General features: G+C 37.4%; 1 protein-coding gene across 4 annotated transcripts in view; it reads right to left on the bottom strand.

Annotated features, from left to right (window-relative positions):
* sorcs1 (sortilin-related VPS10 domain containing receptor 1) overlaps nucleotides 1-12,769 on the bottom strand; it is a 212,648-nt gene that overhangs the window by 53,288 nt on the left and 146,591 nt on the right. For all 4 annotated transcript variants that reach the window (XR_010546715.2, XR_010546714.2, XM_065295393.2 and 1 more), the window contains exons 7-11: nucleotides 12,356-12,474; nucleotides 10,986-11,075; nucleotides 7,813-7,992; nucleotides 6,597-6,743; nucleotides 4,266-4,368 (exon numbers count right to left, since the gene is read on the bottom strand). Coding sequence is in view for 2 of the 4 variants with exons in the window: in XM_065295393.2 (XP_065151465.2) it covers nucleotides 4,266-4,368; nucleotides 6,597-6,743; nucleotides 7,813-7,992; nucleotides 10,986-11,075; nucleotides 12,356-12,474 (639 nt within the window). In the remaining 2 variants the exon portion in view is untranslated. The remainder of the gene's footprint in view (nucleotides 1-4,265; nucleotides 4,369-6,596; nucleotides 6,744-7,812; nucleotides 7,993-10,985; nucleotides 11,076-12,355; nucleotides 12,475-12,769) is intronic.

Raw genomic sequence — 12,769 nt, 5'->3', positions numbered from 1 at the left:
ACTTCAGCCAGACTGTACATAGTTTTGAAAAGTTCAGATGTTCATGTTCTTCAGCATCCTTGCAAGTCAACGTACAACCAACAGCCTATTATTGTTCTGCATTTAACGTTACAGTTTTTCTCAGTCGCTTTGGTACATTTCTCAGATCAGAATTGAAATTCTCAAAACTGCTTGTTCAATTCTCACATCATTGTGTCACTTGTGCACATCAAAAAAGCAGTTTCTCATTTCTTTGAACAAGTTGCAAATGCTTTGGTACATCCATGCAAATGATTATGTACAATTCTCTGCTTTTTCCTACATTATCAGTTGCTTATATCATGTAGATCAAAATGTATTATAATGATTCTCTGTTGAATAGTCTCACCCCCCACAACATGTAGGCATTAGTTCATAGTATAAGTCTTTACATGCAAAATGGTTGAACATGTTGTCAAAATACAGGATATGGTCAAACATATTTCTATACATTTCCATTAGACATTTTTTCTAAATCTGTCCTGAATTGGTAAATTGCTCCCAGGTGAATCTTGACTTTCTCTAACAGACAGAAACGTCCCCAGCAAGCAAAAACCAAGACGTTGAAATGACTGCTAACTATTGACCCAATATAGTCCGGCTATGAGTAACCCACTTCTACCCTAAATAACCTTGAATTTGGTTACATGCAATTTTTGCCAAAATAACTTGAAGATATGATATTCCAACATGTAAGCAAAGTGTGTTCAATGTGTTTGCTTTCATTTCTTTTACATGTTCTTATTGTTCTAAAAGTAACGTTATATGCATCATCTATTCTTGGGCTATGGTTAGACATCTTTTAGACATCCGTCATGTTCACATTTCTACTTTTGTTTTTTTTTCTCTTTATGCTATGCAGTGCTTGCAGTGCTGTCTTTATCTTTCTTTATGGGAATGACATGGTCTTTCAACGAATTACAGTACAAACAGTAAAAGCGTAAATGTAAATTTTGTCCAGTCTCTTGCAATCAAACTCACACATAACTTATAGTAAGTGTAACTTACAATTTACAATACTTGTCGTCAAAACTTTAGCCATAGTTTACATCAGAACATCACTTCAGAGTAAACTGTTATATTGACAACATGACTAAACAATTTGACTGTCTTATCCGTACACAATGACACAATGACTTGTTATTCTGATGGCACTGACATGTTCATTGACACAGATTTTTAATTTTGAGAGATGAACTAAGTATTTTGAGTAAAAGAGTAGCTTTTGCAGGTTATCCATGATGTTTTGCTATTTGTACAAATTGTTGTGAGAAATGCACTTACTGTTTTGCAAATTGTGAGTATGATTCGAGAAATGTACCAAAGCGACTGAGAAAAACTGTAAAGGTAAGCCTGTACTATCTCTCTCTCTCACACACACCTGTTTATCAGGAGTAAATAGATAAAAAACAGACATTGTTAAATTTATAATTAACGAATTTGAATTAGCCTATCCTACAGCATAGCTGTATATGTAAACGAGTTATTGTCATTTTGCTATTGTGGTTCTGTAGCTGCTTAATCGCTAGCTTATGGTGCATTACTTGTGGCAGTTAAAATAACTACGTTATATGATCAAATTGAACCAAAATGTTGATAAAATGTTGCGTTTGGACCGTTTTTGGGCTGAAAACCATCAACTCTATTTGCCAACACTGCCCCCCACCATTACGTAAAATTTATTTCTACCATCTGGGTCTGAACTTCAAATGAGCAGTGTTGTGCTAATATGTAACGTTAGGTATGCGTTTTTTTGTTGTTGTTGTATTGTTCAGAGCTCTGTACGTTGCTATAGCTGTAGTTTTTGTGGTTGTATTACAGAGATGTTTGTTTATAACACTTTAAAACTTAATGTACCAAACCTATGTATTTTCTAGCTGGAGGAATTATATGCATTCATTTGATCGCCCCCTCTGGTATTTTAGACGCCCCCTCATCAGCGTTCGGCTGGCGCCGGCACTGCATCCATCCATCCATCTACAGTATCTGTCTGTCTGTCTGCAGTATCTGTCTGTCTGTCCGTACGTCCCCCCACCCATCCATTCATCCATTCACCCATCTATCTACAGTATCTGTCTGTCTGTCTATCCATCCATCCGTCCGTCCATCCATCCATCCATCCATCCATCCATCCATCTACAGTATCTGTCTGTCCATCCGTCTGTCCCCCCACCCATTCATCCATTCACCCATCCAAATCCATCCATCCATCCATCTATCTACAGTATCTGTCTGTCTGTCCGTCCATCTGTCCCCCCACCCATCCATGCATTAATCCATTCACCCATCCATCTATCCATCCATCCATCCATCCATCTACAGTATCTGCCTATCTGTCCGTCTGTCCCCCCACCCATCCATCCATTCATCCATTCACCCATCCATCCATCTATCTACAGTATCTGTCTGTCTGTCCGTCCATCTGTCCCCCCACCCATCCATGCATTCGTCCATTCACCCATTCATCTATCCATCCATCCATCCATCCATCCATCCATCCATCCATCCATCCATCCATCCATCTACAGTATCTGTCTGTCAGTCTATCTATCTATCTAGAGTATCTGTCTGTCCATCTGTCCGTCCCCCACCCATCCATTCATTCATCCATTCATCCATCCATCCATCCATCTATCTACAGTATCTGTCTGTCCGTCGGTCCGTCCCCCCACCCATCCATTTGTTCATCCATTTACCCATCAATCCATCCATCCACAATATCTGTCTGTCTGTCTGTCTGTCTGTCTACAGTATCTGTCTGTCCTTCCGTCAGTCCCCCCACCCATCCATCGATTCACCCATCCATCTATCTATCCATCTATTTACAGCACCTGTCCGTCTGTCTATCCATCCATCCATCCATCCATCCATCCATCTATCTACAGTATCTGTCTGTCCGTCCGTCCCGCCACCCATTCATTCATCCATCCATCCATCTAGAGTATCTGTCTATCTATCTATGTACAGTATCTGTCTATTCTTCCGTCCATCCCCCATCCATCCATTCACCCATCCATCCGTCTATATACAGTATCTGTCTGTCTGTCTGTCTGTCTGTCTGTCTGTCTCAAAAGTGATAAATAGCACCACAGCATAAATGAAAGCACACCACAGAAACCTTTATATCTAATATGCAACCCAGGAAAGTCTTTCATCCTTGCAAGAGGAGTGAACTCTTATACGTTCAAATCAATCAACTAAACGTCAATTTAGAGACTGATATCTAATAGTCGCCCTCCTTTTTGGATTACTTATCTAGAAATTTACGATGCCAAGCCATTTATATTTCATCTGCCTGCATCCGGAGGCAATATAGCGGGGGAACGTCGAGGAAGACACAAGGCTGAAGGAGTAAAATAGAAAAGTGACAAGAGCTTTCAATCTTTTAAAATAAGCATTTGAAGTTTGAAGCTGGGGAAGAGTAAGTCCGTTTGGAAAATAGGAAAGGATGCAGAAAAAATAATAAGCACAATATTAAGGATCTCGGTCGCTAATCTAAAGAGTAACACTTAGTATTTGCAATTGTTCATGGTGGCATGACACTAATTTTGTTTATGGTCTATTTAAAGTGTGTGAAGAATTAAATTCTTTAAGAATAAGTGTCATACGCATTTAAGATTAAGGGACTTTAAGTATGTGCTTCGATTTAAAGTTTTAAGACTCAAACTAATGTAAAAATAAAAAACTGCTTAACTTACTGATCTTACGCAGACCCTTCCATCTGCATAAAAACGGGATTATACTTCTAGCTCAACACTGGTTTTGTGGTCCAGGGTCACATATACTGTACAAACCTAACGGTTAGGTTTCCCAAATTATCAGATCCCAAATTATTTTATTTATTCCCTGTTAAACCCAACGTCATAATTTAGGCGTATGAAAAGTGATGCTGATTTAATCTGGTTTAAGATGGTTAAACTATAGTCTCACTGGTGAAAAAAATGCATCAAACAGATCAGTCTAACCAGCTTGGGAAACCTGTTAACCACCTGTTTTAGGATGTTGATTTCCCATTACTGTAATGCTTTCATAAAAGCGCAGTAAGAAATAGATTTTTTATTGATGAACTGTTGACCATAAATACAGTTTTTTATTTCAGTCTTCATGGGTTTGAATTTTGATTCTCATTTCCTTGGAATGAAACCAATGATATATGACGCTCTACCAGTTGAGGTACACGATTAGTACATTTTTGTAAGCATTACTCGACATGCTTTCTGACAAAACAAACAACCGGGACCACTCACCTGACGCCACTATGATTCCAGGGGCCGACTCTCTGCTGGCTATATTTCCAGACGTGTAGGGGTTTGCTGATACGTGCAGGTGAAGATGCAAGGAGCAGTACGGCTAAAACCAACACAAACAAATCATCTATGTCACGCAGGGTCTCGAAATCGATAACCCCCTTAGTGAGGCCTGCGCTAAACCACCATCGAGCCTGGGCTGGAATAAAATCCCATTAAAAATCCCATGACAGCAAAGCCTGGCGACTTTTTCCCCTCCCAACATTAATTTTGATTGGAATAACCTTTAGTGGCACAATTCTCATTATAAGTGTGGAAATGCCAATAGTAAGCACATGTTTGCAAGGGCTGTTTAGGGGTTTATTAAAACTTTGACATTTTCTAACAAATAGCTCTGTAATGGATTGTGAAGGCAGGGCTAACAGTGGGAACATTAATTAGTTGAGTTTATTAAAGGGTAATTATTTTTGTTTGTGTTTCGGGGGGCTGTGGACGACGTTCATCTGGGATGGATAATATCTCCACGGAATGACATATTTGCCTCGTCATTTAAAGTGACAAGCGGCATTGATTACATCGATTCATTCCAAACTACCATGTGCTCAGGAAAACACATTCTGTAAGCCTGTTGTCAACTGGCTTTTGGATACAATGGAGCAATTGTGCAAAATCCTATCAAGGACGACCACCTGTAGTCAGGTGTTTCTTCGACTTAAGGCACTCTTTTGTCCCAGAGGTTTTTATGTCAGTCTTTCTTTTTGTTTTATGGTCATTTTGAAACGTTCTTGGTGGTTTTTTACTATGCATTCATAATATGCATTTTTTCTTATGCATGCTATTTTTAAATGAATAAATTTGATGTGGAGATGACTGCAAGATGGACATCATGCACAAGCAGTGATAACTTGTGGGTGGTGATCTTTTTCTCCTAAGCCTCCCCTTTTCCCCTTATGGACAGCCATGTGTACACTATATATGCTGCTCAAAATTATTAGCAGACAGATTAAATGAAAGAACAGATAAAAAAACTGAAGCTATGAGTTATTAATTTTACACTTCACATATTTAAGAGTTTACAAGCAAAAAAAAATATATATATATATATATATATATATATATATATATATATATATATATATATATATATATATATATATATATATATATATATGCAAATTATATAATTATATGCAAAAAAAATATTTTTAAAGAAAAATACCCATATTTAAGAGTTTATAAGCAATAAAGAAAAAAAGAAAGAAAGAAATATATATATATATATATGTTTTTTTTTTTTTGCTTATAAACTCTTAAATATGTTTTTTTTTTCAAATACTTTTTTTGCAAAAAGCTGAAATAATTGCATTTTCTGTGTAAAATTAATAACTCATTTTTTGCTTCAGTTTTTTATGAATTGTGTAAGTGCCCCATCTAGTGAATAATCAGGGTATTATAGATAACCATAAAAACTCATCAGGAATACGTTTTTCATGCAAATGTTTCCGCTTAATTGACGAGATAACTCGTCAATGGCGGGAAAAGAGTTAATATGATTTATATAGAAGACAGATTATAGGAAATGCTTCACACTTACTACACTTTTATTTTTTTATCTTTATTTATATTTATTTATCCTATTATTTCAGTCTTCATTTTATTATTTTTATATAGCAACATTTTCATTTTTCCCTTTTTATTATTATTTTAATTATTTATAAATCTTTGGTTTTTATTTTGATCTCTTATTTTATTGTTATTTTATGTACCTTTATTCTTTTGTGAATCATTTAATGTAAAACACTTTGAATTGCCTTTTTGTATAAAATGTGCTACAATATATGAATAAACTTGTCTTGCTTTGCGTTATTCACCCAAAAAAAAAAAAACTTCTCATATATTATTCCCCATCTGATTTGTATAGATTACCTTGAATTTCAATTTAAAGTAATATTTTAGAGTTTTATTCATATTAATAAAACTCATAACTGTATAATTAGTTTCTTGCTACACTCAAAATGCTAGGGCTGGGACTATTAATTGCTTTTCATACTAACAATGCCTGGCTGATATAAATTCTGAATTGCCAAGGTGATATTATTTCGCTTTTCGTGTCATTCAGCACAAATTGTTTTTTGTGTGCCTAGCACGACTTTTTTTCCCTTTCAGCTTGGGATGGCCACATACCTGGGATGTCATGCGGATGAATAAATAATATAACAATTTTCTTTTAAATAAACCCTTTCAATAGAGTAGACCAATAGCTATAGTTGAAAAAATACCTCACAGCATTTAAAGTTTGTTAAAGTGCCCATCTTTCTTTTTCCGACTCACCAGAATGCAATGGACGCCATTCCCTCTGAGATCAGCCGACGGGGCCTGTAGGAGCCTCCAGTCTCTGCCTTTATTATAGGTTATATATGTCTTCACCTCATTATTTATCTTCTTATTAGCCAGGAACATGCCTTTAATCCCTGCCACCTACAGAAGAGAAAGAAACAGCCGTAGTGTCATAATGAGCATGACATCAGAACCGGAAAATTTCCTCCTACGGCAAGATCACATAATGCATTCATCTTTGTGCCGGCGTACGGTACAATGGCTTTGTTTTCAAACCCTACCAAGCAAACTTCTAAAACGCCCTGTAGTTCCTGGTAAAATAAATCTATTGGAGTGGAATGAGAGTATGTAAGTCTAATCCGTGTCTGTTTTGAACCAAAGTGACATCTCTAGGGCTGGGAAGCGCCGGAGAGGAGCACAGAGGCGGCCCGGGACGAACCTGGCTATTCAATAATTGACAAATATTTCAATCTAGCCGACAGCAGGGATTTTAGCATACGTTACATGGAGGCGATGACCTCAATCAAGTCACCGGACTTTTCGGCCTATCCGAGGGCCAAATGTGATTTTATGCGGGTTGCTATCATCAACAGTTTAATTATTTGATGTGGAGATAGCTTGACACCCGGTGGCCCCTGTTGGAATGCATGGCCGTGTTCCATTTAGAAGTAAAAATGAGCTGATCTTCATAGAGATGAGAAATTCGCACCAGGACGCTAATCACGGTTTTGCATTGTCAGCACTTACAGTACATCGGACTCTTTTGCAGTCCTACAATATTTGAGGTTCTTCTCCCAACTAGCTTTTACAGTATTAATGTAAATCATGTAATAAAGTTACGGTTAAAGCCGATTTTTGTATCAATTCAACATTCAATATTTTATTAGTCACATACACAATTATATTATCAATGCAACTTTTTATTTCTTATTGTCTCTGTAACTCTTCCCTCAAATGTCACATTTGTTGAAAAGAAAATCCATCTCCAGAGAGCAGATTCCTTAATTGTAAGTTTCCCAATTCTTCCTAATTTACTAATAAAAATGATGTAATCAATTATTAGTGCAATAAATTAAATTAGCGTTAAACTCCATTAGCATTAATCTGCATGCGCCAGAGAAATCCAAACCCAGTGAGACTGAATCTGTGCACTCCCTGCAATCTTCATCCAGAAAGGTAATAAAAACACAGTTCTATTTTAGACAGGTACCTCATATAGATCTATCATGACATTTCCCTCGGGACCCATGCTACTCATGACGTTCTCCAAAGCCAGCGTGTAGTAAACGCCTCCAGACTCCGACACATACAGGTTATAAGTGTCATTTTGGTTCCACTCCTGAACTGCTGCCACAACGCGGTTCTCATCCGTGCCGATCACATGCAGATCCTGGGGAGAAATATAAGATGTGGACACATCTCTTTAATTAGATGGGCTTGTCAGTTCTGCGAGATCTTCATAAATGGAAAAAGCTACTCTGTACAAATTGTGCCAGAAAAAAAATGGAACAAACCCCCCCAAAAATTGCGCCTTTTAATAATTTTTAAGTATAATCAAAGTCAATTCAACTTTCATTATAAATTTTATTATAAAATAAAGTTAAAATAACTAATTATTATTTAATAATTTTTATTTTACAAGTTACAGCAACTATTCACTAGCCAAGTCAACACAAAATACTATGTTGTTTTAACACATTGTTGGGTAAAAATAGAAAAAAAATAACCCATGGACTAGCTTTGTCCCTTTTTGACTGAACACTTATTTGGAAATAACCCAGCATTTTTTTGTATTCTATGCAAAAACATTTTCTGCACTCAGCGAACTCTTGCGCCATCCGAAATATCAATTTATAACCATCTGTGTATGTGCTTTATATGGGTTTGACGTATTCATTTATACATTACTATAATGATTAGTTAAAGCTGCAATCTGTAACTTTTGCCTCTCTATCGCCATCTCTGTTTGAAACATAAAATTGCAGGTCACTTATCTTAATGTGTACTGATTTCCTGTGAAATCCAACCCGACTGGTGATCTTATAATCTTATTGTTGTTAATTAGGGTTGGATAAGAAGAAAACAATTTTTAACACATTTTTTTCATGTACTTGCTAAATAACTCATTTTTATTTATTTTTTATTTTAAAAAGTTACAGATTGCAGCTTTAAAGTTGCAATGCTGAACTTTAAGAAGGATCTCGTGACAGAAATGCTATATAATATACATAATTATATTATCAGTGGTGTATAGGGTAGGGAATCGAATTTCGAATTTTGAATTTGATTCCTTTTCACCCCTTTGGAATTGAAACCAAGAATCGTTAGGAATCAGAATCGAAAAGCGTAATAAAATTTGGAATTGGAATCGCTACATTTGAAATGAAGCCCAAGCCTAATAGTGTAAAAAGTAGGGATGTGCATCGATGCATCGCGTTCCCATTAAAAAGACATGTCTTAAATCGATTCTGATTCGTAAGGCTCCGATTCAGTGTTTCATGCACAGCTTGTGCATGTACTACGGCTCCGTGATCAGTAGGAAGTCCTTATCAATCTAAAATCACTACAAGTTTGAGTCGTTTATAACGTGCATTTAAAAAAGCAACACTCGTCAAACACAATCATTTAAAATATTCTTTATTATCATGAAAATACCTGAAACAATCTGAAGAACAGCGATATAAATATTCCTGTAGACATTTCCTGGAATAGTGTTAGTAATGCTACTTCTTCTGTGGCACAAATGGTGTTTCTAAGCGAGAGCGCCCACTGGCTTTTGGATGTGGCTGCATTTCACCGTAATTCATTCAAATTCATTCATTGAGAAAACACGCATTTGCCCGATTAATTGTCACAACCCTAGTAAAAAGACCTTACATAATAAACTGTATTGTTTTTATTACCTTAGGTCTTGTCCACACGGACACGGGTATTTTTATAACCGTGACTTTTTTACGCGGTTTGGCCGTTCGTCCACACGGAAATGCAGTTTCACATCACTGAAACCGAACATTTTTGAAAACCCCTGCCAGGGTGAGTTTTTTTTCAGAAACGCTGGTTGCAGTGTTGTTGTGTAGACAGGGTTTTTTGCTTCTGATTAAGGCTTCTGATTGGCCAACGCAGTTTTACAAATATGGTTATATCACCGCCTGCTGGTGTGGCAATTGCTTGACGGCGCATGATCACGTGTTTTTGCGTTTTTATGTAGGCGGAGATTTCTTTTAAACCAAGCATGTGTTGAGGGGATTTTTTTAAACCGCATGAGGAAAAACTCCGGTTATAAAAATATAGGCCTTAGTGGCGAATTTCATGTAAGGATAAAAACGGCTCATTCAATGTTTTTATAGTAGCTCTAAACGGACAAACTGTTCTACTGAACACGTTTCGTCCCTATGTTGTCTCAGACAATGAAATGTTTGTCCTGTGCTGGCTACCGTAGCTTCTCTATGTATTTCGAAAATGAGGGGTGTGATATGGACTGAACCGTTGGTTGCTATTCGCAATCTCACCAATAAATGCCGCCAAAAAACCCATACTGGACCTTTAAGTGTCAAAACCTAGATTACGTTACAAGAATTTCTCTTAAAAGATTCCCATGAAATCTATTATAGACCCATCCAGTGTGATATCAGACTTTTCACAGGCCTGTTCTAATAACGTGAAGTTTTAACAAGCCTGTACTGTCTTCTATCGAAATAATAAAGTAGGCCAACAAATCCTGACAACTTAAGCGCCCTTTAATATTCAAAACATCAAAACACCTTTACCTTTCTGATTTGCATATATCAGCAGAGGACGACGTTAACCTTTAATGTGATTTCTGCCTCTAATCAAGTGAAATTGAATATGAATGTCGTTTCCGGGACGGCAGGGGACAGCTGGAGAGCAGTGGCAGTCTCGCCCCGCTGAGCCGAATCCGATTAATAATCAGTATCAGACCTTACTCTCACCCGCCTTGTTTTTCCTCGCAGCTCCGTCGTAGAGCAAATATTCTTATTAGCTTTAAATTGAGCTTGTCAGTTGGACGACAGCAACAGAACCACATGCTGGCGGTTCACGAATTTCATCTACCCCAGACCATGCGACGGTTGCCGGGTGTGTGCTCTTTGGAGCGCAGAGAGCTTGATTGAATAAAACATGTTTAATTGTCATGTGAGTGCAGCAAAATTTAGGCTTTGAATAATAACACGACGCCCTGAGAGGCGAGGGACCCAGGCAGCATCTGCGTCCCTTCATTCGCTCACTCTGAGGTAAAAATCTGCCAGATGTTGCGGAAAAAGCGGATTTTGTAAAGGTATGAAGCCGCAAAGGCTATCTGGGTGTGTTTGTTGACTGTGTCAGATTTTGACTTTCTACTGAGCAAGTGTGAATGAGGTACTCTACCTTCGGAAGGGTGTATTTGGGAAGCTTCATGGGAGTAAACACGTCACGTCTGGATGACACATAGTAGATTGGACGACCACCGGTTGACACCTTGGGAAATGGTGAAGAACCGCAAACAGACTTTAGAAAGATGTGATTTTTGAGTGGTTCCAACTTAGACAGAAAACAGTTACGAAGTTTGTTTGGCCACATTTTAGGGCTGGGTTTGATCAATTATACAGACTGAGGTACATATGTCACAATATGCATTATCCAAAGCAACTTGCAGTGCATTCAAGCTATACAATTTAAAGGATTAGTCCATTTTCTTAAAAGAAAAATCCAGATAATTTACTCACCACCATGTCATCCAAAATGTTGATGTCTTTCTTTGTTCAGTCGAGAAGAAATTATGTTTTTTGAGGAAAACATTGCAGGATTTTTCTAATTTGAATGAACTTTAATAGAGCCCAACATTTAATACTTAACTCAACACTTAACAGTTTTTTTCAACGGAGTTTCAAAGGACTATAAACGATCCCAAACGAAGCATAAGGGTCTTATCTAGCAAAACGATTGTCATTTTTGACAATAAAAATAACAAATATACACTTTTAAAGCACATCTTCTCGTTTAAATCCGGTCGTGATGCGCCAGCTGACCCCACGCAATACGTCATGACATCAAGAGGTCACAGAGGACGAACGCGAAACTCCGCCCCAGTGTTTACAAGCGTCTTGAAAGGGGACCGTTCCTACGTTGTTGTATGTCAACTGATACTAATTAATGTCTTTGTGTCAGTTTATTGTTTAAAATGGTCCGCAAATGTGCGTTTTATATATGTAACACGTGACCTCCCTACGTCACTACGCATTTACGTTAGGTCATGCAGGACCGGATTTAGACGAGAAGTTGTGGTTTAAAAGTACATATTTCTTATTTTTATCGTCAAAAATGACAATCGTTTTGCTAGATAAGACCCTTATGCCTCGTTTGGGATCGTTTAGAGTCCTTTGAAACTCCGTTGAAAAAAACTGTTAAGTGTTGAGTTAAGTATTAAATGTTGGGCTCTATTAAAGTCCATTAAAGTGAGAAAAATCCTGCAATGTTTTCATCAAAAAACATAATTTCTTCTGGACTGAACAAAGAAAAACATCAACATTTTGGATGACATGGTGGTGAGTAAATTATCTGGATTTTTCTTTTAAGAAAATGGACTAATCCTTTAAGTACGAGTGGGGGATCAAACCCACAACCTTTTGAACGCAATTGAACTACAAAATAATGTCACACACTTTCTGTATAATACACCAAACACTGTATCTTAATATCCGACATTTGGTTGTATTAAAAGTCAATTTACATTACGATCCCTCCTGCAAATTACTTACCTGTACGAATACATATTCGTCTTGGACCACAAGTGAGTTGGCGTCAATGTATCCGGGAAATGGTTTGCCTTTGTTGGCGTCTGTGCAGTTCTGAACTTTGCATGTGACATAAAGAGCCTCTGCAATGACAAAAGACCTTTCTGGAAAATCACCGGCACAAAAAATACAGCAGGCAGATGATAGGATATCACGAGCAATAAAGAACAGCCCGTTTTCTGTCTGCCAGTCAAAATGAATTTGGGTTCAACAAGCAGAAGACAAACTCAATTTGTGCCGTATGTCGCATCATTAATGTTAATTATTGATGACAGCACCGCTGCTGTTGTGCCGTACGAAACTGGAATTGGATGGATTTTTTACATTTTGCATTGCGATGGCTATTTTTAGCTCTTGAGCGCAGTGTTACGCAATCTT

This window comes from Paramisgurnus dabryanus, chromosome 4 (assembly GCF_030506205.2).
Source record: "Paramisgurnus dabryanus chromosome 4, PD_genome_1.1, whole genome shotgun sequence".
Lineage (NCBI taxonomy): Eukaryota > Metazoa > Chordata > Actinopteri > Cypriniformes > Cobitidae > Paramisgurnus > Paramisgurnus dabryanus.
Note: the sequence above shows the minus strand (reverse complement) of the source record. Positions and strands in the feature narration are given on the sequence as shown.